This window comes from Taudactylus pleione, unplaced genomic scaffold, assembly GCF_031769625.1.
Source record: "Taudactylus pleione unplaced genomic scaffold, aTauple2 ptg000671l, whole genome shotgun sequence".
NCBI lineage: Eukaryota > Metazoa > Chordata > Amphibia > Anura > Myobatrachidae > Taudactylus > Taudactylus pleione.
Window position 1 is genome coordinate 7,487,797 of NW_028285073.1, and position 22,234 is coordinate 7,510,030.

Sequence of the window (22,234 nt, forward strand, 5' to 3'; positions counted from 1 at the left end):
TTCTGTTATAGTAATGTCATTGGGTAGGTGTAGTGTCATTTCTATATAATACTTCAGCAAAGTGAATTTGTTATATGATTTTTTTTTTTTTTTACACAAAGTGAATTTGTTATATGATTTTTTTTTACTAGCATTGTCCTAACATTTTTGAGCATTAGAATAAGATACAGAGAGCTCTATGTCTGTATAGTATAACAGGCTTACCGCCATTCCTATATGTCTACCCCGCTTACGTCACCCTGGCTATAAGATCGGGTTTGGCCTGTTTTATGCTAGCGGTGGAAAAAATGTTGCAACAATGTTTTGTGTGGGATAGCGACACCCGATGCTTAAGCTCTTTGCCAATTTTTCTCTTGAAGGCAAAACCTACTTTCAAAATTGAACTAAACATGAAAACAGACTATTATTAAATATTAGTGAATTTTTAATAAAAAAAAACTAAACATACAAAATAATCAAAGTACAGTATTATCAAAAAGCAAATGCTAAATGTTGTGATCAATAGTTAACATTTCTGGAAGCAATAGCTAAAGTGCATTTCTAGCATACAAATTCACATCAAATGCATTTTCCAATCACAATATAATTCACCATTTTGAGAATTTAGTAATAAAGACAGTGTACCTTATTAATTCTTTAGAAATCAATGGGAATTTGTCATCCGCAAGTTACATTTCGGGCTTGCACTGTAGGGATGGAGAAGCACTTTCCAGGTTGTTCTTACCCAACGTAAAAATACAAAACAAACCCCTCATACACACCAATATATGTCACATGTAATAATGTAATAAAGGCAGTAATTATAATGTTTACAATATATTTGCCTATTTTTCTAAGCCCCTCTCCTGGAGATGAGGGACGCTACGTGAAACCAGGTATGATGTAATGGCGCGTTTGCACCCCATCATGCACCGCATACTGCGACACAATTTGCAATATCACGTTTTGTCCGTTGCAGTAGATCATGCAATGGTGGCCAAAGGGTACATGAATTGCGTGGTCGTGCTGCGTTATGATCACCATATCGCATTCTGGACAGGCACCAGAGAAATTGTCAGACCCTCTCGGGTGCACGGGAGATCACCTATGACTTTGGAAATCTCACTGAGGTTTCGGGAAGGTCATCAAGCATGGTTTACAATTTTACAGAGTGCCCAGATCCATTCGCTTTCTCAAACCCTAGACACACTGTTACTATGTGGAGGCATGAGGTTCAGACAGCACTGAGACATAAGGCATTTATCTCAGCGTTGTCACTAGCTCATCATGAATTGAGAAGATGAGTACTGAGTTAACCCTCAAAATAGTTGCCTTCTCTATGATCAGGGGAGGGGACACTATGTATATAGGAATATGCAGGAGTAATTGCACCATAAGGGTAATTGCGAATGACGGGTATAATTAAAATATTAAACTATTTACAGTGCTATTTGTAGATAAAGTATTTGCAGATATTTACTTTTTTAAATATTGTTATTATGCTCTAATCATTACATTTTTATCCCTCTTTAAACACATTTACTGGGACTTTGCACATGTAAAAATTAAAATGATAAACGAAAAAAAAAAAAAAAAATTGCTCTACAAATACCAATGTCAAAACTCTCAACACTTAAAACGTATAATGATTTATTTACCATCCGCCGAAAGTACATAAGATTATAGCACCAGGTGGATCAAAGTGGAAGTCAGATATAATTTTGCTGTGATTTTTTTTCTGTGAAACATAGTTTTAGGAATAGTTACACCATTACAATACAGATTAGTAATTTTTATTTTTAAATAAAGTACTGTATGTAAGTTTGTCGTACAGATACAAAATCATTGGTTTTCAGACTCACAAAGCCACGCGTTCAAAACTACATTTATAATACCAAATATACAAGGTTTAGGTATGTTTAACAGGTCCTTAAAAGCAGCTTATTTTTAAAGTGTACTCTATGCCTTTTGTGGGCTGATCCAATATTCACTAGGACAGTAAGGCTGGGTACACATTAGACGACTAACAATCTTGCCGATGGTCGGGGCGATTTACCTTTGCCCTGGACCACGCAAGACTGCCAGTACACACTAGACGATTTCATGAATGACGACGGAACGATAACTCGTTCCGTTCTTGTTTAAACTACACATCACTGCTAATCACACAATATTGCGCGCAATTGGGCATTAACACTGCACGATATGTCGTTCCGATTAGCCTCAAAATTAAAAATCATCCAATTTATAGTGTAGTGTGCACCCCGCCTTAGTCAAATTCACTGCAATATATTGGTTCAGCAGTTTGTCATCTGAGAAGAGCAGCTACGATATTTTGGTATAACATCCTACATCATAGACATTCAATATAAATGCTCGCACAGTCGCCAAGTGTTGAACGCTGTGCTGCGTAGACTTAGTGCAATGTCTCACAGCTTAAAGACTACGGTGTAAACAAACCTGACACGTTACACAAATAATTTTTCATAGTCTCATATATTTACATTAAACATTATTTACATATTAGCAAAATAAAGGTCTATCTTCAAAATCAGAACCATTTCAAATGTATATATTAATTACATATATTATAAGTAACCCATAATATAAATTATTTCCGATCTCAATATACGTCAAAGGCAGTAGTGTTTTTAAATATGCATTATATAGATCTATTATATACAATCACATACTTCAGTCCAATATTACAATATAGAGAAAGACGGCAGGCTGATGCTTGGTGTCTCTTGTGCTTTGTTTAGGAGTTCAAGTCCAAACCCTCTAGTTCTTCCGTTTGCTTCAACATCAGCTGTTGTTCGTAATAAAGGCTCTTTGCATAATTTATTTCTTGAGATATTTTCACAGCAAGTGCTTCAGACTTTACGTGGACCTTGAATGTATAAGAAAAAGGCACAGCAGTGAATTAAAGGACAATAGTTGTTGTAGAGCCTCTGAAAAGAATTTCAGGTAAAACCAATGCCCCCTCCGAGAATAAACCTAGTGTTCATTCTAGCACCTTACAACTGTCACAACCCGTGCAGTTCCTCTTTCCTGCCTGGGGTGTCGCTCTCCGCTCTGGTGTTTCTAGCAACAAAATGGCTGAATGGTGCATAGAGCAGTTGCTTTGTAACCTTTTTCTATTGTCACAAAAAGCACCATGAAGTGTCGGGAGGCTATACCGTACACTTTTCTGGAACCTCAGGTTTATCAGTGGTCCCCGCCACCCCAATGTATTAGTAAGGAAGGCTTCCTGGAGGAATCCACATCAATCCGGGGATCGGCGTTTAAAATGCATTATTAAAATCACTTTATAGAAAGTATAATTAGCCTTTTTGAAGACCTTGTTGTTTGTCTGCATCTAAAACTTAATTCAATATCTCTATCTTAGATACTCAGACAATTACAAATTCTGAAGTAAAAATTCTTATCAGTCAGTTTAAAATACATGTGCAATGGCTGTAGGGGAACAGTATGACGACTGCGAATACAGAGACATCGTATTTTACCGCACACCCCGACCGACAGCTGACAGTTTTGGACAGATGTGAAATAGGAAGAGCAGTCGTTAGCTCATATCAGGGGGAGATGTGGTAGCAGCACCACACTATCTCAAGGAGCATGTGACTCCAACACTGAGTAGACATTTTGTTGTAGTCTCTCCCCAATGCTACAATTCAACACTACAATATCGAGCAGAATTTCATTTTAAAAAGTTAGAAAAAAGACTGTGTAAAACCTACAGTATTGTGAATGTTTCCCTCAGAATAGAAACCTGAAGAACATCACCTGGAACTGATTACTTAAGTGTGGGTGGTAACACTACTGTAGCACCTCTTGTTCCTCCCTGAATGCTTACTGTGGATCATTCCGCAAATAAGCGGAAGCTTGTCATCAGTTTGTGGAATGAAAAGGAAGGCCCAATGGTCAGGAGCATCCCGTAAGAAGTTACCAAATGGTGCCTCTAGATTAGGATCCATAGAATTTTTCCATGTGTGAGGACGGTGTTAGAGATATTGATGGACATTTACAGGTTCTTAAAATGACCTATAAACTCCTTGAGCTGCACAGGAAGAAGTGAGTAAAATTTTTAAACCTCATGCTGCAAGAACATGCAGTGGAGGCCTCATCAAGTGGCCAGCTGTTATCAAGAGGCTGTAGCGCTCTCACTCTCACCATCACTACAAAGAAGGTAGAGGACACACTGCTCGGAGTATTTAGTAGAGCAGAGTTGCTCAGCAAGTTTATAACAGATTAAGGGATGCAGTTCATGAATGATCTGGTGCTTAGTGAGGCAACTCCGTGCAGACGGTTCATCAGAACTCTGAAGCAGATGCTTTGACCATTTTTACCTTTGAAGGGGAAGATTGGAAATGCTACCTGCTGCACCTCTTGTTTGCGTACCTGTAGGTGATGCAGGAGTCTACTTGTTTCTCACCATTTGAGTTACTATATGGCAACAGAGTCTGTGGACCCCTCAACCAGTTCCAGTCGAGGGGCTCCCTTGGGAAGGGAAACTGACTCGCTTTGATTTTTCTATGGAGGAATAGGAGTTAAGGCTCAAGTATTGGGTAGACTGTGCATGGTCTCAAAATGCCTAAGCAACGTCGCCTAGGCTGCTGCTTACCAATGGAGGAACCAAAAAGTGATCCACTACCTTACCTCCTCACAGATGCTAATGGTGAAGTGGGTATAAATACATAACGCCTGTGGGGCTGTCATTGGAAAGGATTTGGTGGGCCGGTCTGACCATCAGGTTAGGCAAGAAACAAATGGGATGTCAGAGGGACAGTACCTAGGGCATCGTGTAGAGATCAGCAGGATGAGAAAACTAGTCAATGGCCCTGGCCAACAAGAGAAAAAAATCCTGGACTTCTTAGGACTATTGTGATACACTTTGTCTCTGACTTTAGTTCTGTGGTTAAACCCCTAACTTCAACTCTCTCCCTCAGGAGGTGCAGTTCCTTCTGGGGAACCCAGGCGGCCAATAACCATCATGGATCCCTGAGGGACACTTCTATCTGGGGTTTGATCACTTTCGCTTTTGGAGTGCAAATTTGGTCAGAAGAGATGCAGCAGCAAAGCCCCTCAAAAAAGTTTATGGCTGGAGCTTTAAAATATGTTTCTGTTGTGATAAGCAAATAAATGCAAAAGCTTATTCATTTTCCGGCTGTTCATAATTGAGACCACCCTCTTCTCGCTAACTAAGCAGTACTAATAAACAGTAAATGGTCATAGGGAATTAAGGTGGGTACACACCTGATCGATATATCTTCGATCGACTGATCTGCAAAACACATCTGCAGACTGTGCAGAACATACAGTATGTTCTTCATACAGTCTGCACGATCCGTCGTGACTCGAATAAAATTGGGCGGGCATTTATATGCGCCCGCTCAGTTGAGCTGGCAATCATCACCGCCCGTGGGGCAAGTGTATGGGCGACCGGCTGATTGCCCTTAGACACAGCATAATGCCCCAATATATCTGCAACACAGCCAATGCTATACTGTATGTCTGTGAACGTCGTCATTCACAGACATATCGCGGGTAAACACTGGCCGATGCACTCACAATTGAATGGCCGATATATCTACCAGTGTGTACCCAGCATTGGCCAGGTATGAAAGACGAGGTGCAGCAGCAGCAGCATTACCACCCACATATCGGGAAGTAAGCCATTCCAGATGGCAGTGTAGGAACCTGGTGGTGAAAGGGACTAAGGCCCTCATTCAGAGCCGTACGCTCTGAGCAGAGCGCACGCTCTGAATGAGGGCCGTCCTCCATAACTATGGAGCGTCCCCCTGGACGCTCGTATAGCTGTGGGTCACCACCCACAGCCTATACGAGCGTGCAGTTTGATGGCCGCGATGGTCGTGACCATCGCGACCATTGAAACTGCGAGCCGGAGCCTGCGGTTGAGGTTTTCAACCGCAAGGCCCGGAGTGATTTTGGCTCTATCAGAGCCAAAATCACTCATACTGACATCACTAGTGATGTCAGTGGGCCGGCTTCTGACGGGAGGCGTTCCCTTGGGAACGCCCCCGTCCGGGAGGCACGCCCCCGACACGCTCACCAAAGGGGGCGTGCTGTCAATCAACATCGACAGCACGCCCCCTTTGATCAGACACAACGAGCGAAGGACTTTCCTTCGCTCGTCGCGTCTGGCGCATGCGCACAACGGAGCTCCCGCCGTCGTGCGCATACGCAGTGCACAACATCGACCCACTTGCGAGCGGACAGCCGCTTGCGAGCGGGTCTGAATCAGGACCTAAATCCCATTGACACTGTATGAGTAGTCAGTACAGATGGTTACTAACTGTAAGAAGAAATCCCTGTACCCCGCATTACACGGCTTGGGTTTTGGTGCAAGCTTATCATCCGTACACACAATCTATTGGCAGTGCTAGGTGACTTCTATAGGAAAAATGCACTTTCACAGAGCAGATAAAAGCTCTTACCATAGGCTTCTGGTGTGAAGGTCCCGGTATAGCTATTCCACTGCTCGAACTTTCTGCTTTCTTGGTTAGCTGAACATAGATTTTCCCGTGATCCTTTGAAACCAAACAATGATATAAATCATCATATTTAATTTCCAGGAAGATGGCATCGCGATCCACATACTCGCCCCATTTAAGAAAATAGACGGTCTTGGATGAGATTAGCACGCAGTAACTGTCTATGTGCTCAACAGCAATAAAACTGCAAAAACAAATAGAAAGGAGAGAGTGTAAAAATCAAGCACAGAACGGATTTGTCGCTATTCATTTTTGCAATGTTACAGAAGTGAAAGGGAGACTATGAAAAACACAGAAATAGTACATCCGCTTAATACGGGATGTAGGCATGTGACTGGCGGCAACCCCGACAGCGGAATGCCGGCTAGGGATTTATGACAGGCGTCGAAATACTGACGCCTATCATGATCCCGGCGCCAGAAAGCCGAGGTTGCAGGAATGCAGCGATCCGTCAGTAGTGAGATCTCACTTAAAAGCAATTACTAAGACAATGTAATATATTCCACAATACTCAATCAATATACATTTACAGCATGAATACTTAAAATTATAGCTGGATAGTAATTCTACCAGCAATATCTCTCACTCTCTTCGTTTAAACTGTGTCCTAGACATCCACAAAAAATTAGCTCAGTCCGATGAGCATTAATTAGGTCTTGTATCACTTGTAGCCAGGTTCAGTCAATAAGTCTGACCTTTCAGATTGTAATAGTTTTTCATTACCTGTACTGTACTTTAGGATGGTCAAATATAGAAGCCAGGTATACTGTATATCGACAAGAAGCTAGGGCCAGACATTGTGGTAAGTCTACGCTTCACGTAGCGGTTAGCTATAATGGCCACGTTCTGCACCTGCCAGCTGTTTTAGCCGATGGGGTCTCCGGTCTATGTGTGTCTGACTTTTCCTGTGCAGCCAGTTGGTATCTTGCCTATCAGCTGTTTGGCCGCTCGGGTCTGCAATCTATGGGCGCTAATATTAGGTAGGGGATATCAATTCCTCCAAGAGTGTATACATACACTGACACTGCGGCATCTTGTAAGTTTCAAGCTGCTCTGTACGATTATCTTATTTGCAGGTAATTCCACCGACAGGGCACGCTGGCTCCAACAGTCTCAAAGGTAACTGGGTTAAACACCGATGTATGTTATAGTAGATGAACGGACACTAAAATGAGTCATATAGTAGACAGCTGATCATTGAGCTCATTTTTATGGAGGTCTAGGACACAGTTTAAACGAAGAGAGAGAGAGAGCGCGAGATTTCTTGTAGAATTACTATTCAGCTATCATTTTAAGCATTCATGCTGTAAATATATATTGATTGAGTATTGTGGAATATATGTTACATTGTCTTAGTAATTGCGTTTAAGTCAGATCTGACAATTTTTATTATTATAATAACAATATTTTAATATAATTGGCTGTATTTTTCATGCATTAGTGTAATGACCTTTTTTATAATGTAATGTACCAGCGCAGTTAGGGCCGTATTCAATTTGAGACGTTAGGTCCGGATCCGCGGTAATTTACCGCTGATGACGTCATTATCGCCTGTTTTGGTTTTACCCCGTATTCAATTTGAAAGACTTTCCGCCTAGGTGGAAAGTCAATGCAATGTAATAGGCGGTAAAGTATCGCCTATGAACGGGAGGCGGTAAAAAGTTTAGAATTGGGGTTTTGGGGTGCAACGTTGCGTGGTTCACGCAACGTTGCACCCCAAAACCCCAATTCTAAACTTTGCAGCCTTCAGACAGTCCCCCAGACCCTTGCAGCCTTCAGACAGTCCCCCAAAGGTAATTTGTCATACATTTTTGAAAACACACTTAAGGGCAACCCAAAAATTAACTTTGAATTTGTAAGTTAAAAACTAGCGAACTTGACTCTGGGGGGGTCCCTAAGTATGCCCCAGGTGTTTTTTTCATTGCAGGTGCTTGCGGCAGGTGGGTTTTTCACAATTTTTTTAAGTCACTTTAGCAAGTTTAAAATATACTAAACCCCATATTCAAGTTCCCCGAAATTTGATGGGCATAGTTGTTTTGCCCTAAAAAAACCCCTTCTAAATGCTCTTCTGCATCACCTTATTCAAAGCCGCATTTATGTACCTGCCGCAGCTATTAGAAACCAGACTTCCTTCAGGAGTTAAAAACGGGGGTACCCTTTGTCATCCCCAATGTCCACACATCTTTAGGGGGGTCCCTTGAATATTTCCCAAAAATTCCCGTTTTGTTTAACCTGTAAAATAACGGGGTAAAAATGTACAAAAAAAATTACATAAGGTCCCCCCCACAAAACCCAAATCAGCCACAGGCTTGCCAGCCAGTGGTGGTTTCTAAAAATATGGGGAACAAAATGTGTAGGGTTCCACCATATTTTAGAAACCAACTGGAGCCAATCAGCGGCTGCTCTACAGTCAGCACGGCCGCTGATTGGCTCACGGGACGTGCCAGCTCCATGCCAGCCCGCTAATGCTTTGGACCTAGAGCCCCGGTGATTGGGTCTCCGGGCTGTGGCATTAGACCCCAGTTGGTTGGGTCTAGTGCTGGTCTTAAATATAGGGGGATCCCCACGTTTTTTTTCCACCTATGTTTCAAACCAGAACTGGTCCCTGCAGCCTTGGGTTGGTTTCTAAAATACGGTGGAACCCTACACATTTTGTATCCCATGTTTTTAGAAACCACCACTGGTTGGCAAGCCTGGGGCTGGTTTGGCTTTTGGGGGGGGGGACCTTAAGTCATTTCTTTTGTAAATTTTTACCCCGTTTTTTACAGGTTAAACAAAATGGGAATTTTCGGAAAATATTCTAGGGACCCCCTAAATATGTGTAGACATAGGGGATCACTATGGGTAACCCCATTTTTAACTCCTGAAGGAAGTCAGGGTTTCAAATAGCCGTGGCAGGTGCATTTTTAAAAAATGCGTTTTGGGACTTAAAAATATGCTAGTACCCATTTTCATGTACCCCAAATTTGCTGGTACCACTTTTAAAAACAAAACAAAAAAAAGCTAAGTGCTCTTCTGTATCACTTCTTCAAAGTCGGGAAAAAAAACACCACCCGACTTTCTTTTGCAGCCAAAAACGGGGGTACCCATAGTGATCCCCCATGACATCAATAGGGGGGTCCTAGGATTATTTCCCGAAACTTCCCATTTTTTTTACGCCGATCCAAGTATCGCCGGGTCCCGTTTTCGCCTACTTTCGAATTGAATACGGGGATACGCGGGCACGCGCGCGATACTTTAACACCTACAAAACAGGCGAAGTCGGCATTAAGTCCAGGCCGTGTTAAATTATCGCGGCTCGGCTCAAATTGAATACGGGCCAAAGTCTTTTTCTTGAATGTTTTGTTGTGGGGTTAGCAATTTTTCCCCTTTTATTATCTACTGCTGCAGGATCATTTATTTGTACATGATATTCACAGTTGTTACTCAGGTGCTAGAGAAATTCGAATTTTTCCTAAAAATGATTGGACACCCCCGCGCAAGCAGAACGCATACCACGCATACCATTGCACCTGAGTTCCAAATGGCCACTAATGTGGCGGTTTCGACAAGAACATTTTGTAGGGACGCCCATGCACTTACAATTCTACGGAAACAATGAATGTTTTTATCAGGACGACAATGACACCTGTCATGTTTCCAGGGCGATGCTGGACTGTTATACAGGAAATTTGGTAACCAGTATGGACTGGTCAGCTCAGAGTCCAGATCTTAACCCCACTGAGAACCTCTGGGATGAATTGGAGCGACGGGTGCATTCTAGGCCGACTCAACCTTCTTCAGTGTCACAGTTGGTCACTGTACTAAATAGCAATACATACCTCCTGCAATTGACCAGGAACTTGTGGACAGTTTGCCAAGAAGGGTGTCTGCAGTAATCACTACACGTGGTGGACCTACAAAGTACTAATGTCAATACAATCTCTGAACTATTTGTTGTCAGTGTCCAATCACTTTGGTCTACATAGTGTATATGAGATAGATAGTTAGATATGACATAGATTGATAGATATCTCCATTCACTTTCCAGGAGCTCAGAACTTTACTGGAAAGTGCAGCTCATTATCTGAGTATAAGCATTATACATGGCATTTTTGTGCTCAGTCACAGTTACATTATAATGGACAGTGCCACCTTAACAGGTGGCCAAAACCAGAGCAGGAGTACTATCGCTCAGAAGCCTACCGACCGCGTGGCCTCAGTACAGAGACCACACTATAGCGTGGCAGTGACCTCCTAGCAGATATGGTGGGATATAATTAGATGTGAGGGAGTACAATGGCTATTAGGAAACTTACCATTCATCCTGGATGTTGTCTGTCAGTAGGAATAGTTGTTCCTGTCCTCCAGCCTGGATATCGGAATATCTTGGAAGCAGTCCCTGAGGGCTGGTACAACAACGTGGCTTTCTCACCCTCTGAACTTGCATTCTATAAAAAGGAAGAGAGAAGAGCTTACTTTATTCTATTCAAATGATGTCCAAATATAACAAAGAGTTTTCAGCAAACGTACTTCCAGCTTACTTACAGCTAAATTCACCAGCTTGTTTCTCAGCAACCAATTCCCTCATAATACATTAAGTAAAAAATACTTTCCAGTTACCTATAGAGGTAATAATTCTACAAGAAGACAGTAGCACACAGCATCACTTTTAAATTATTTAAAACAAATTACTGTAGCTACTCTAGGGAAAGGCATGAAATCCAGAATGCAAATCCTCATCTGAGAGCGCTGCGTTGTCACCTGATCACATATTTGGGGACACTGAAGATACGAAGAAGGTGCTACAAAAAGGAGAAGAACCTGATTGGTGTCAGAAATGCTCGAATAGCCTGCAAAACAGTCTATAGATCACATGTATGAAGTACCAAAATAATTATCTGGTAGACAATATTCTGCAAGCTGGCTACAGTATACGAGAGGCAATTAAAAGGACAAGCAGACCTTTGGATATGTCCTTTTACAATACAGTGACGTCTTCTATCATTGGATAGTGGGGATTCCTGGAAGACTGTTATTCGCGAAGGAGGATCTGCAGAGCTGACCGCGGCAGTGTATACAGTTGTAAAAACGCCGTACATTGTCACTTCACCCACTGACACTGGATTTAAATGTCCTTTCACAATAACGGTTAGAAATAGGATATTAAAATGTATCTACATTTCAGAGCCAACCAGACATGATGCTTCGGGGGCTGGTACTCATTACTGTGGCCAGCTATGTACATTGGGTCCTCCTTCACGGGCACCAAGTACTTTGCAGCTCAGTGGAAAAGGGAAGTCACCCACTATACAAAGCAGAAGATGTCTCCCAAAGTGGAAAATGGCCTGGAGGTGTAGATGTACATTCCATGTCTTCATAGACATGCCCAAGCACAGTCTTCTGTCCGAACTGAGATTTGTTCCACCAGAACAGTTAGGTGTGTTAGCGATTACACTGTTCGGAACTGAAGGAATATTCGGATTTTTTACATTGTAAATATTTTTCACCTTTGGCCAGGGAACAGAGTTATAAAACAAAATCCACCCAACACATTCAATCTCCTCTATAAACAGCCTTTTATATCGGTTACAAATACACTGTTACAAAAGAAAATGACATTAATCCAGTGCAAATGGGGAATATAAAAAAAAAAAGAACCTAGAGATCTATTTCAGTGAAATGTACCTCTTTGCGCTGTGCTATTGATTTAAAAGCAAATGCAATAAAATCATCTTTCCTGCATATGGAAATCAATTCACTGAGCTCCAGAAAAGTTTTAGTACTAAGTTAAAAGGAATGTACACAGAGGAAGTGGGGAGAAGGAAACTCGGCCCCTAGAACAAAGATGCTTCTGTACCCAGGACTCCCGGTAGCATAACATTCAACTTGGTAATAGAGTTCCTCACTCAAAGGTCTTCAAGTGTAATGAGGTTTTTCACTTAAATGCTTTCTCAAAGTGTTAGAATGAACAGCCTGGACTGTCACAGTCCATCAGCGTTTGCCAAACTGGTCGGTTTGGTCTGGAAGGCGATCTGAATTCCTCACTACCTGATATACATATACATTATATATATATACATTTTTTTTTTAAATAAACTACAGTCTGTTCCGCTGTCTCAAGTTTCTTTCTGTAAATAAGAAACACTGATGAATCTGAAAAAAAAAAAGCAGAAAATGTGAAAAGCAGAGCAGGTCATAGTGTGGCCCACATCTGTGTTACATTAAACGTGCACTCAATAGATGTTCTGATTCTTTTTTAATGAGCACACAAAGGCAATACAAGACAGAAATGCCCCGATGTCTGCTGGTCGCAGCGGGGGAGAGTGCGGTTCATTGAAGACACAAAAGAGACCAGGGATGGTGTTAGAAAGTTCACGCACGAGTACAGAGCCTTACTGTGAGGAGGGACTGACTAGCACAAGTGTTCATACTCCACAGTGGGTATTACAGAGGCTGGGTTTGGCGGGACCTGATGAAATAAAGACAAATGAACTCTGGGGTTTTAATAAATTACCTGTCACTTATTTTCTGTTTGATTTAAAGACTGACGCAGTTTTGTAGGAGTCTAGGCGAGAGGGTAAATACATTTTTACCATCATGTGTTATCCGTTCACGACTTAAAGCGCCCTGTGGGGTCTATTTACTAAGCTGTGTTAGGAGATAAAGTGAACAGTGATAAGGTACCAGCCAATCAGCTCCTAACTGTCATGTCACAGGCTGTGTTTGAAAAATGGCAGTTAGAAGCTGATTGGATGGTACCTTATCACCGTTCACTTTATCTCCTAATACAGCTTAGTAAGTAGACCACTGAGACATGGTGATATCATGGGACTGTACCAGTCAGGTCAGTAAGAGAGAATTCACAGGAACAGAAGCCTTGTAATATACAATATGCAGGAACATATTTCCTTTAAAGCGTATTTAAACCAGGTTCAGAGCCTTTTCACACTGCACCTTCAACCAGGGTTATTCTCTGTTCACACTGAACCCGGCCGGGTCAGCCCTGTAAAACCCTATGGATGTCATTAAAAATTGACTTGTTCAGGCTCACAAAGATAAGGTCACAAAAGGGAATACAAGGGAGGGGTGGGGACTGCTCACAGCATTGCAGGAATCATGGCTGATGGATTACCACTGTGTAGCCCTGAGTTCATGAGTGTTTGCACTTTACTGCTATTTGATTCAGCCAGTGAGAGCACGATGCAGCTACCAATATTACTAATCTCCCAACTTTATTGGTGTGGGAAGAAATTCCTGTGACAATGATGCCATGTGATCATTCAGAGCCAATGGACGGAGGGCTGACAGATGGATGATGTCACAGGATGTTCCTCAGGGACAGCATGGAAATGAATACTGTAATTATAGCACCACAGAAGATAGCAGTACATGTAAAGAGGTTGCTATATAAGAAATTATACAGCTGCATCACACTGCAAATGTAACATATGTGATGTCTTATTCAGATATATATTTATTGCAATGAAATACAGATGCACAAGAAGTAAAAACAAAAATAAAAAATGGAGTCAATATTAAGGCTGTATTGAGTTTAGAGTATGACATGCCAATGTCTAAGTAATTACAACTAGACTGCAGTGAAAAAAAATGGTAAATATATTAAACTTACTTCACTAATTTTCCAAATATGACACCATTATATGTCTCCATGCCAGCTCAATGACAGCCTTGGGATCCAGTGATAGTTCAGAATCAAAAGAACCAAGTTCCTGGCCCTAACAGACAGATGTACCCATCGTTTGATGTTGTAAAGGGATGTAGTCAGGATCCCGACGGTCAGAATCCCAACAGTCACAATCCTGATGGACATCACAATACTGGCTCCAGAATCCTGACACACTTGTCCAACTCTCATCCAATCCGACCTACCAGTTGGTCCAACACTGGTACAGTGGGTAATCTCACACAATCTGTGGTTTCATCTAATCCTGGTCGTCTGGTCTTGTCAAAAGATTTTTAAACCTGCTGAAAAATCAGGAGACCAGATCGCCAATCACCTGACTAATATAGAAGTGTGTAAGCTCCTGCGACTGTTTGTCCAATTCTTTGTGTGTAAGTGGCAGCCAGTCTGCCAAGGATAGGAAGAGTGTGTACTGTGATACAAGCCTATCAGCAGATGGTTTCAGCGGGTTGGGTATGAAATCCTAGCTGGTCAGAATCCTGACACCCATAGGAACGAACGGTAAGTGTTTTCCTAACCCTACCCTAACCCTGCCTCCCCGGTGCCTAAACCTAACCTACTCCTTCCGGCACCCTAAACCTAACACCCCCTCTCCGGTGCCTAAACCTAACCCCGCACCCTAACCTCCCCTTAACACCCCGATACTTACCTTCGGGATGCCGATGGTCGGGATACTAGTGCCAGGATCCCGACCTGTCAGGATTTCGGTGCCGGTATTTAGACAGTCGGCATCCCGCCGACTACATCCCGGTTTCAGCGGCTGCCAATTAGAGATCTGCAGCAAATTTATACAAGTGTGTACGTATAGATTGGGTGTTGTATCTGCAATTTAAATCTCTAGCAGGATTGTGTGAACAGTCTAATCGGAAGTTGGATTCCCAGGAATTGGACAAGTGTGTACCCAGCTTTATCACTATTAGGAGCAAGAGGGGATGGGGAACAGCCTAGCACTTCAGTCCACGACAACATGCATGCTGGAATACACACACTTGCAGGTTATACGTGGAGCGCTTGCTTGAACTGGTGAAGTCTTTATCTGCTCCGCTCTTCCACTTAACTTGTCTATGTCTGGCATCCAGCTGATGTTCTCCATGCAAGTATTAAAGAGAAAGACCAGGTTCCCAGCAAGACCCAATCTGCATTTAAAGGACGCAAGTGTCTGTCTGGTGACTCCGTTTGTACAAAATGCTTTAAAAGTGGGTGTGGTATAAGAGATAGACAGTAATTAGATAGACAATGTCTAGATCGACCCCAGATGGTAGACAGTTAATAGATCGACAGGTACAAAAGGTCGACACACTAAAGGTCAACATGTTAGAAGGTTGACAGGGTCAAAAGGTCGACATGATTTTTTTTTGGCGTAAATACCATTCGGCCCCTTGCGGGCTCACATGGATTTATTCCTCCTCCATGCCCACTTGGATGGTAGGGAATGATGTTGGACACTGGCTCATCTTAAGTGCCTAACCCTAAAAACCTAAAAAATAAATAAATCATGTGTCGATCATTTTTGTGTCAACCTTTTGACCCTGTCGACCTTTTTACATGTCGACCTTTTGTACCCGTCGATCTATTGACTGTCTAACATCTAGGGTCGATCTAGACATTGTCTAACTAATTACTGTCTATCTACAGTCCGGCACCCCTTTAAAGTATATATTGAGTTTAGGATCTTTTCCTCCACTAATACAATTCAGAGCACTTACTGGTCAAACTCTATAGAGATGGTAGAATGTAAAATAAATGGAGGAAAAAATAATAATTTCCGGTACATAAATGACCTCTGTAGGCTTGGTGCCATGGCCAATAGCCCCCTTTGCCCTGCCTAAATGCCAACCCGGATAACAGCGGTATTATATTCCAGTAAGGCTGAGGTTTGAGAGCAAAGGCATATAGTATGTGAAGGGGCGCAGGAAAGTAACATTTACTTAAGTTTCCTTTCAAAATAACCTATAACAATATAAACAATTCAAACAGAACGTTTATTGCAAAGCATTTCAATGAGCGATAGCTACTTATTACAGATTAAGATCTCTTAACTGAATCGGGCTGAATGCTGCGCAGGAGTTGGAGCAAGAAGGAATAAATTAATGTCAAATATTCTCTTTTTATTTCTTTGACCTCATTATCATGTTACAGTGAATTGGAACATATGGGTCTGTCTAATTTCATTGTTATTCAAACCTTAATGATTAAAAGCAAAAGTGTTGCTTTAAAGAAGGATAAAGTATGTGTCTGTGTGAGATACTTGACAAATTAATGGAACCTTATCTGGAAATTTCCATTTTAACAGCCTTTATAATGTCAGCGTGAGACTAATCACCAGCTCTGCAGAGAATAGAGATTGTAGCACTGCATCTGTCCCTGGAGAGGAGCTCAAAACAAACAGTCACTTCTATCCCATACTTAGCAGACATGTGAGCCGAGTAACAGGTTGGGCACAAAAAGTGTTTCTACAGATATATATATATCTATCCTTCCCAAGGAGCAGAGGAAATCCTGGTTAGAGCATAGTTTCTGACAACCAAAAGAAGCATCCTCATTGACAGCCACACACTCTATGAAATGTCACGATGTGGATAACTGCAAAAGCTCAGGAGCGGAATCGGTATGATATACCGATGGATGGGATGCCGGAGGTCAAAACATTCGACGCTGGCATTCCGATCGTGAAGAATCCTGACAGGGGCCGGTGAGTACCCTATCCCTCCCCATTCCCCCCCTAACAGTGGAGTAACTAGGGGAGGTCGAGCGGGGCTTGTGCCCTGGGCGACGTGGCAGGCCCAGCAGAGGGGGTCGCCAGCCAGGGCATTGTTACCCACACCGCCCGCTCACCCCAACGAAATCTACTACTGTACACAGTACAGTGTAGTGAGTGACTAGCAGCAGCAAGATGCTGGTGCTGACTGTAGGGGGACCTGCAGCAGAGACGCGCAGCCCCTCCAAGGCAGTCCTCCTGGTAGTCTGCAGCATGCTGACCCTGAGAGGCTGAGAGCTGCTGCCGGCGCCGGGTGACACGGATAGTGAAAGTTCTCCTTCCCCAGCGCTCTGCAGCTTCACCACTGGTAAGTATTAGGGTGGGGGAGCAGCATGTGTGTATATGCGTCAGCATGTGTATATATGTGTCAGCATGTGTATCTGTTTCAGCATGTGCATGTGTGTATCTGTTTCAGCATGTGCATGTGTGTATCTGTTTCAGCATGTGCATGTGTGTATCTGTTTCAGCATGTGCATGTGTGTATATGTTTCAGCATGTGCATGTGTGTATCTGTTTCAGCATGTGCATGTGTGTATCTGTGTCAGCATGTGTGTATATATGTCAGCATGTGCATGTGTGTATATGTGTCAGCATGTGTGTATATGTGTCAGCATGTGTGTATATGTGTCAGCATGTGTGTATATATGTGTCAGCATGTGTGTATATATGTGTCAGCATGTGTGTATATATGTGTCAGCATGTGTGTATATATGTGTCAGCATGTGTGTATATATGTGTCAGCATGTGTGTATATATGTGTCAGCATGTATGTACCTGTGCCAGCATGTATGTATCTGTGTCAGCATGTGTGTATCTGTGTCAGCATGTGTGTATCTATCTGTGTCAGCATGTGTGTATCTATCTGTGTCAGCATGTGTATCTGTGTCAGCATGTGTGTATCTGTGTCAGCATGTGTGTATCTGTGTCAGCATGTGTGTATCTATCTGTGTCAGCATGTGTGTATCTATCTGTGTCAGCATGTGTATCTGTGTCAGCATGTGTATCTGTGTCAGCATGTGTGTATCTGTGTTACTGTCAGCATGCATGTATCTGTGTCAGCATGTGTGTATTTGTGTCAGCATGTGTGTATATGTGTGTCAGCATGTGTATATATGTGTCAGCATGTGTGTATATCTGTGTCAGCATGTGTGTATCTGTGTCAGCATGTGTGTATCTGTGTCAGCATGTGTGTATCTGTGTCAGCATGTGTGTATCTGTGTCAGCATGTGTGTATCTGTGTCAGCATGTGTGTATCTGTGTCAGCATGTGTGTATCTGTGTCAGCATGTGTGTATCTGTGTCAGCGTGTGTGTATCTGTGTCAGCGTGTGTGTATCTGTGTATATGTCAGCGTGTGTGTATCTGTGTATATGTCAGTGTGTGTGTATATGTGTCAGTATGTACTGTATGTGTATATGTCAGTGTGTGTGTATATGTGTCAGTGTGAATATATGTCAGTGTGTGTATGTGTATATGTCAGTGTGTGCAGCGCCGTAGCAGGACGGCAGCGCGCCCTGTGCTGCACTTCTGCCCCTCTCGCTCACCCCCACCCCCTTCCTCCCCCTGAGTGCTTACCTTTTCCTCTCGGAGGTGGGTGGAGGGCGGGGATCTTCGCCGGCATCGCTGGTGTGCGCCGCACAGCACTGCAGGTCACTTTCTGCAGACCTCTCCGGAGTTGGGCAGTTCGTGGCCGGTGCCTCTAGAGGATTCCGCCCTGTGCGGAGGCACCGGCCGCACCACCCTCCCTACGGCACTGAGTGTGTGTTTATGTGTCAGAATGTACTGTATGTGTATATGTCAGTGTGTGTATGTCAGTGTGTATATATATATATATATATATATATATATATGTGTCAGTGTGTGTGTATCTGTGTCAGTGTGTCTGTGCTGAGAGACAAGATGGGGGGAAGATGATCGCCTGTTGTATGATGATGACTTTGTTATTATTCCCACACGAACAGGCATCTTCCGGACGATGTGACCTACATGAATAGTGAATACCGACTGAAGACGCCATCGTCCCAGGGAGGATACATTTCTTCAGAGGTTCCACGATGTGAGATACCACCGCAGAGGTAAGGTGCATATGGAACGTAAAGGAATATGCCAAAATATGGGTGTCGTTTCATGTTGGCACGCCCCATATTCAGTAGCCACGCCCCTTCTGGTAGGTGACCACAACCATATTTTTGGCACGCAAGATATATTTGTAGTGTGTGTGTGTGTGTGTGGGGGGGGGCGCGCCAATCTGAAACTTGCCCTGGGCTCCGCAGACCCTAGTTACGCCACTGCCCCCTAACCCTCCCTTAGTAGTGCCTAACACTAACCTCCCCCCCAGTGGTGTCTTACCCTAACCCCCCTTCCAGCACCCTAAACCTAACCCTCCCGATGGGGTGCCTAACCCTAACCTCTCCCCAGTGGTGCCTAACCCTCCCTGGGGGGTGCCTAACACTAACCTCTCCCCAGTGGTGCCTAACCCTCCCCGGGGGGTGCCTAACCCTAACCTCCCCCTAGTGGTGCCTAACCCTAACCTCTACCCAGTGGTGCCTAACCCTCCCTGGGGGGTGCCTAACCCTAACCTCTCCCCAGTGGTGCCTAACCCTAACCTCTCCCCAGTGGTGCCTAACCCTAACCCTAACCCTCCCCTGGGGATGCCTAACCCTAACCTCTCCCCAGTGGTGCCTAACCCTAACCTCTCCCCAGTGATGCCTAACCCTAACCCTCCCCTGGGGATGCCTAACCCTAACCTCTCCCCAGTGATGCCTAACCCTAACCCTCCCCTGGGGATGCCTAACCCTAACCTCTCCCCAGTGGTGCCTAACCCTAACCCCCCCTCCCCATAGCCTAACCCTCCCCTGGGGGGCCTAACCCTAATCTCCCCCCGGGGTGCTTAAACCTAACCCTTCCCCCCACACAGCTAGCACCCAACAGCGCCCGCTTACCTTCGTTCGGGATAGCGGCTGTTGGAATTTCAGTAATGTGACTGCATCCCTCAGGAACACCTTCTTTGTGTTTTTTTTTTTTTGGGGGGAAGCATATAACTCAGTCAATATGTCTAAGTTATTTGTGGGCTGAAGGAATAGATAAAGGAGGGCACGTCCTACTTTAAAGATCTACTTGTGGGTAAAGTGAAAAAAAAACAAAAAAAACCCTTTATAAAATTAATGACTTTAATCAATGTGTTCTCAGTAGAGCACCAGGAAAAATAACTGCATAGTGCGCCCATAAACACAACGATTTTTTTAACGATTATCGTTAACGATAACGTTTATCGTTCAATCATGGTAAAAATCGTTCACTTTCTGAGTTAAAACTATGAACGATTATCGTTCATGCGCGTTCACGTTTGTAGTTTAGTCAGACTGACCAACTGAACGATTTTCATTAAGGGAATACGCAAAAATAGTTTGTAGTCCAAAAAAAATCGTTCATTACACTTTAAAAAAATCTGACAGATAATCGTTCATAAAATCGTTGGGAACAAAATCATGTGTGTATGCGGCTTCAGTCGTTCATCTTACCACACTGGATGAAAGAGGAGGCCGGCGGAGGGTAGTCAACACACTCGCAAAGTACAGCTAAAATCTCAAAATGCAGCAAAACCTCCATCTTGTTGGTAAACAATTAACAACAGCAACAGGACCGTAGATTTCTGGCTATTTAAGGCAAAGTTACTCAGTGAGTTTAGCATACATCTGCACTCCCTCTCCACAATACACTGTAAAGTGGTTGATTCAGGACGAGCTCCCTAGAGTGTCGAATCTTGTTGCACTTTAATCCACTTGACATGTTTAGCTATTGTTTCTGGCAATTAAACCCTGTTATTCAACAAAGGCACATTTGACCTCTTATCCCTAAGCCTGTTGAGTCATTGAATTTCAGAGGGAGCAAAAGCAGCCTGACTCAAATAAAAGGAGACTCAATGTCTGTTTACAATATGTACATGTTTATTGCTGAGTGGAAATGACAAACTGAGATATTTAAAGGGGAATATGAATGAATGAAAAAAAAACCTGGTTACCAGAGCTGTAACAAACACACAATAATTATTTACAGGCAGCTGCGTCTACACAGCATTCGTGGTGCCAACAAGAGGTGGAAAATGAGTATATACTGGTCACATCAGTACCATCACTCATATAAACCTAGAACAGATTTGTTTTCACAACAGAATAAACCATTTTCCAATGTAGCCATTATCCAGTGGCTTGACAAATGGGAACGTTAAGCTGGGTACACACTGGGATGATGTCGGGTGGATTTGCGGTTTCATAACGACAAATCGCCTGCATTGGTCAGTATGTACTGGCGATTGCGCGCGTGGTCACTAGGATTGAAGTGCTGCACATCAAACCTAGCAATATCGCTAGCAACTTGTAGTAAGTTAATGAAGGACAGAACAGTGATCGTTCCGTGTGTACGGGCAATCCCCGTTCAAGGGCATTCATTCCGATGTCAGAACGAATGCTCATCGCTCATTGTACCCAGCTTTATCAATCAGACGTTACTATTAACTACTAAGCTCTGCACGCATCTCATTTGGAAATGATGCATGTCCTGAGTACAAGGTAAGAGCATAGCAAAGCAAATATATATTTATTACATACATAAGTTATTATTAGAACTTCATTAAGTTCTTTATATAGCGCACACATTATGCAGCACTTTACAGAGAATATTTAGTCATTCACATCAGATTGTGGGCAAGTGGAGCTTAAAATCTATATTCCCTACCACACATGTACACACACATACACACACATACGGGTTAATTTATTTTTAATAAAATGAATCTACCAGTAAATTTTTGGAGTGTGGGAGGAAACCGGAGCATTCGATGGAAACCCATGCAAACATATTGTGAACATACAAACCCCACACAGTTAGGGCCTTCTGGGAATCAAAAACAAAACCTCAATACTGTAATGCAATAATGCTAACCACTATGCAATTATGTAATCTATGCTGCAATAATATACATATATATATATATATATATATATATATATACACATATATATATATATATATATATATATATATACACACACACACACACATATACATATTATATATATACACACATACTACAGTACTGTGCAAAAGTTTTAGGCAGGTGTGGAAAAAATGCTGCAAAGTAAGTATGCTTTCAAAAATAGAAGTGTTAATAGTTTATTTTTATCAATTAACATAGTGCAAGATGAATGAAGATAACAGAAATCTGAATCAAACCAATATTTGGTGTGTCCAACCTTTGCCTTCAAAACAGCATCAATTCTTCTAGGTACACTTACACAAAG

At 42.8% G+C, this 22,234-nt stretch overlaps 1 protein-coding gene across 1 annotated transcript in view; it reads right to left on the reverse strand.

Moving 5' to 3' along the window:
* Positions 1-466: 466 nt before the first annotated feature.
* Positions 467-22,234, reverse strand: part of VPS13D (vacuolar protein sorting 13 homolog D) — a 265,234-nt gene continuing 243,466 nt past the window's right edge. The window contains exons 68-70 of the mRNA XM_088455788.1: positions 10,793-10,924; positions 6,438-6,678; positions 467-2,869 (exon numbers count right to left, since the gene is read on the reverse strand). Of these exons, the coding sequence (XP_088311914.1) occupies positions 2,738-2,869; positions 6,438-6,678; positions 10,793-10,924 (505 nt within the window). The 3' untranslated portion in view covers positions 467-2,737. The remainder of the gene's footprint in view (positions 2,870-6,437; positions 6,679-10,792; positions 10,925-22,234) is intronic.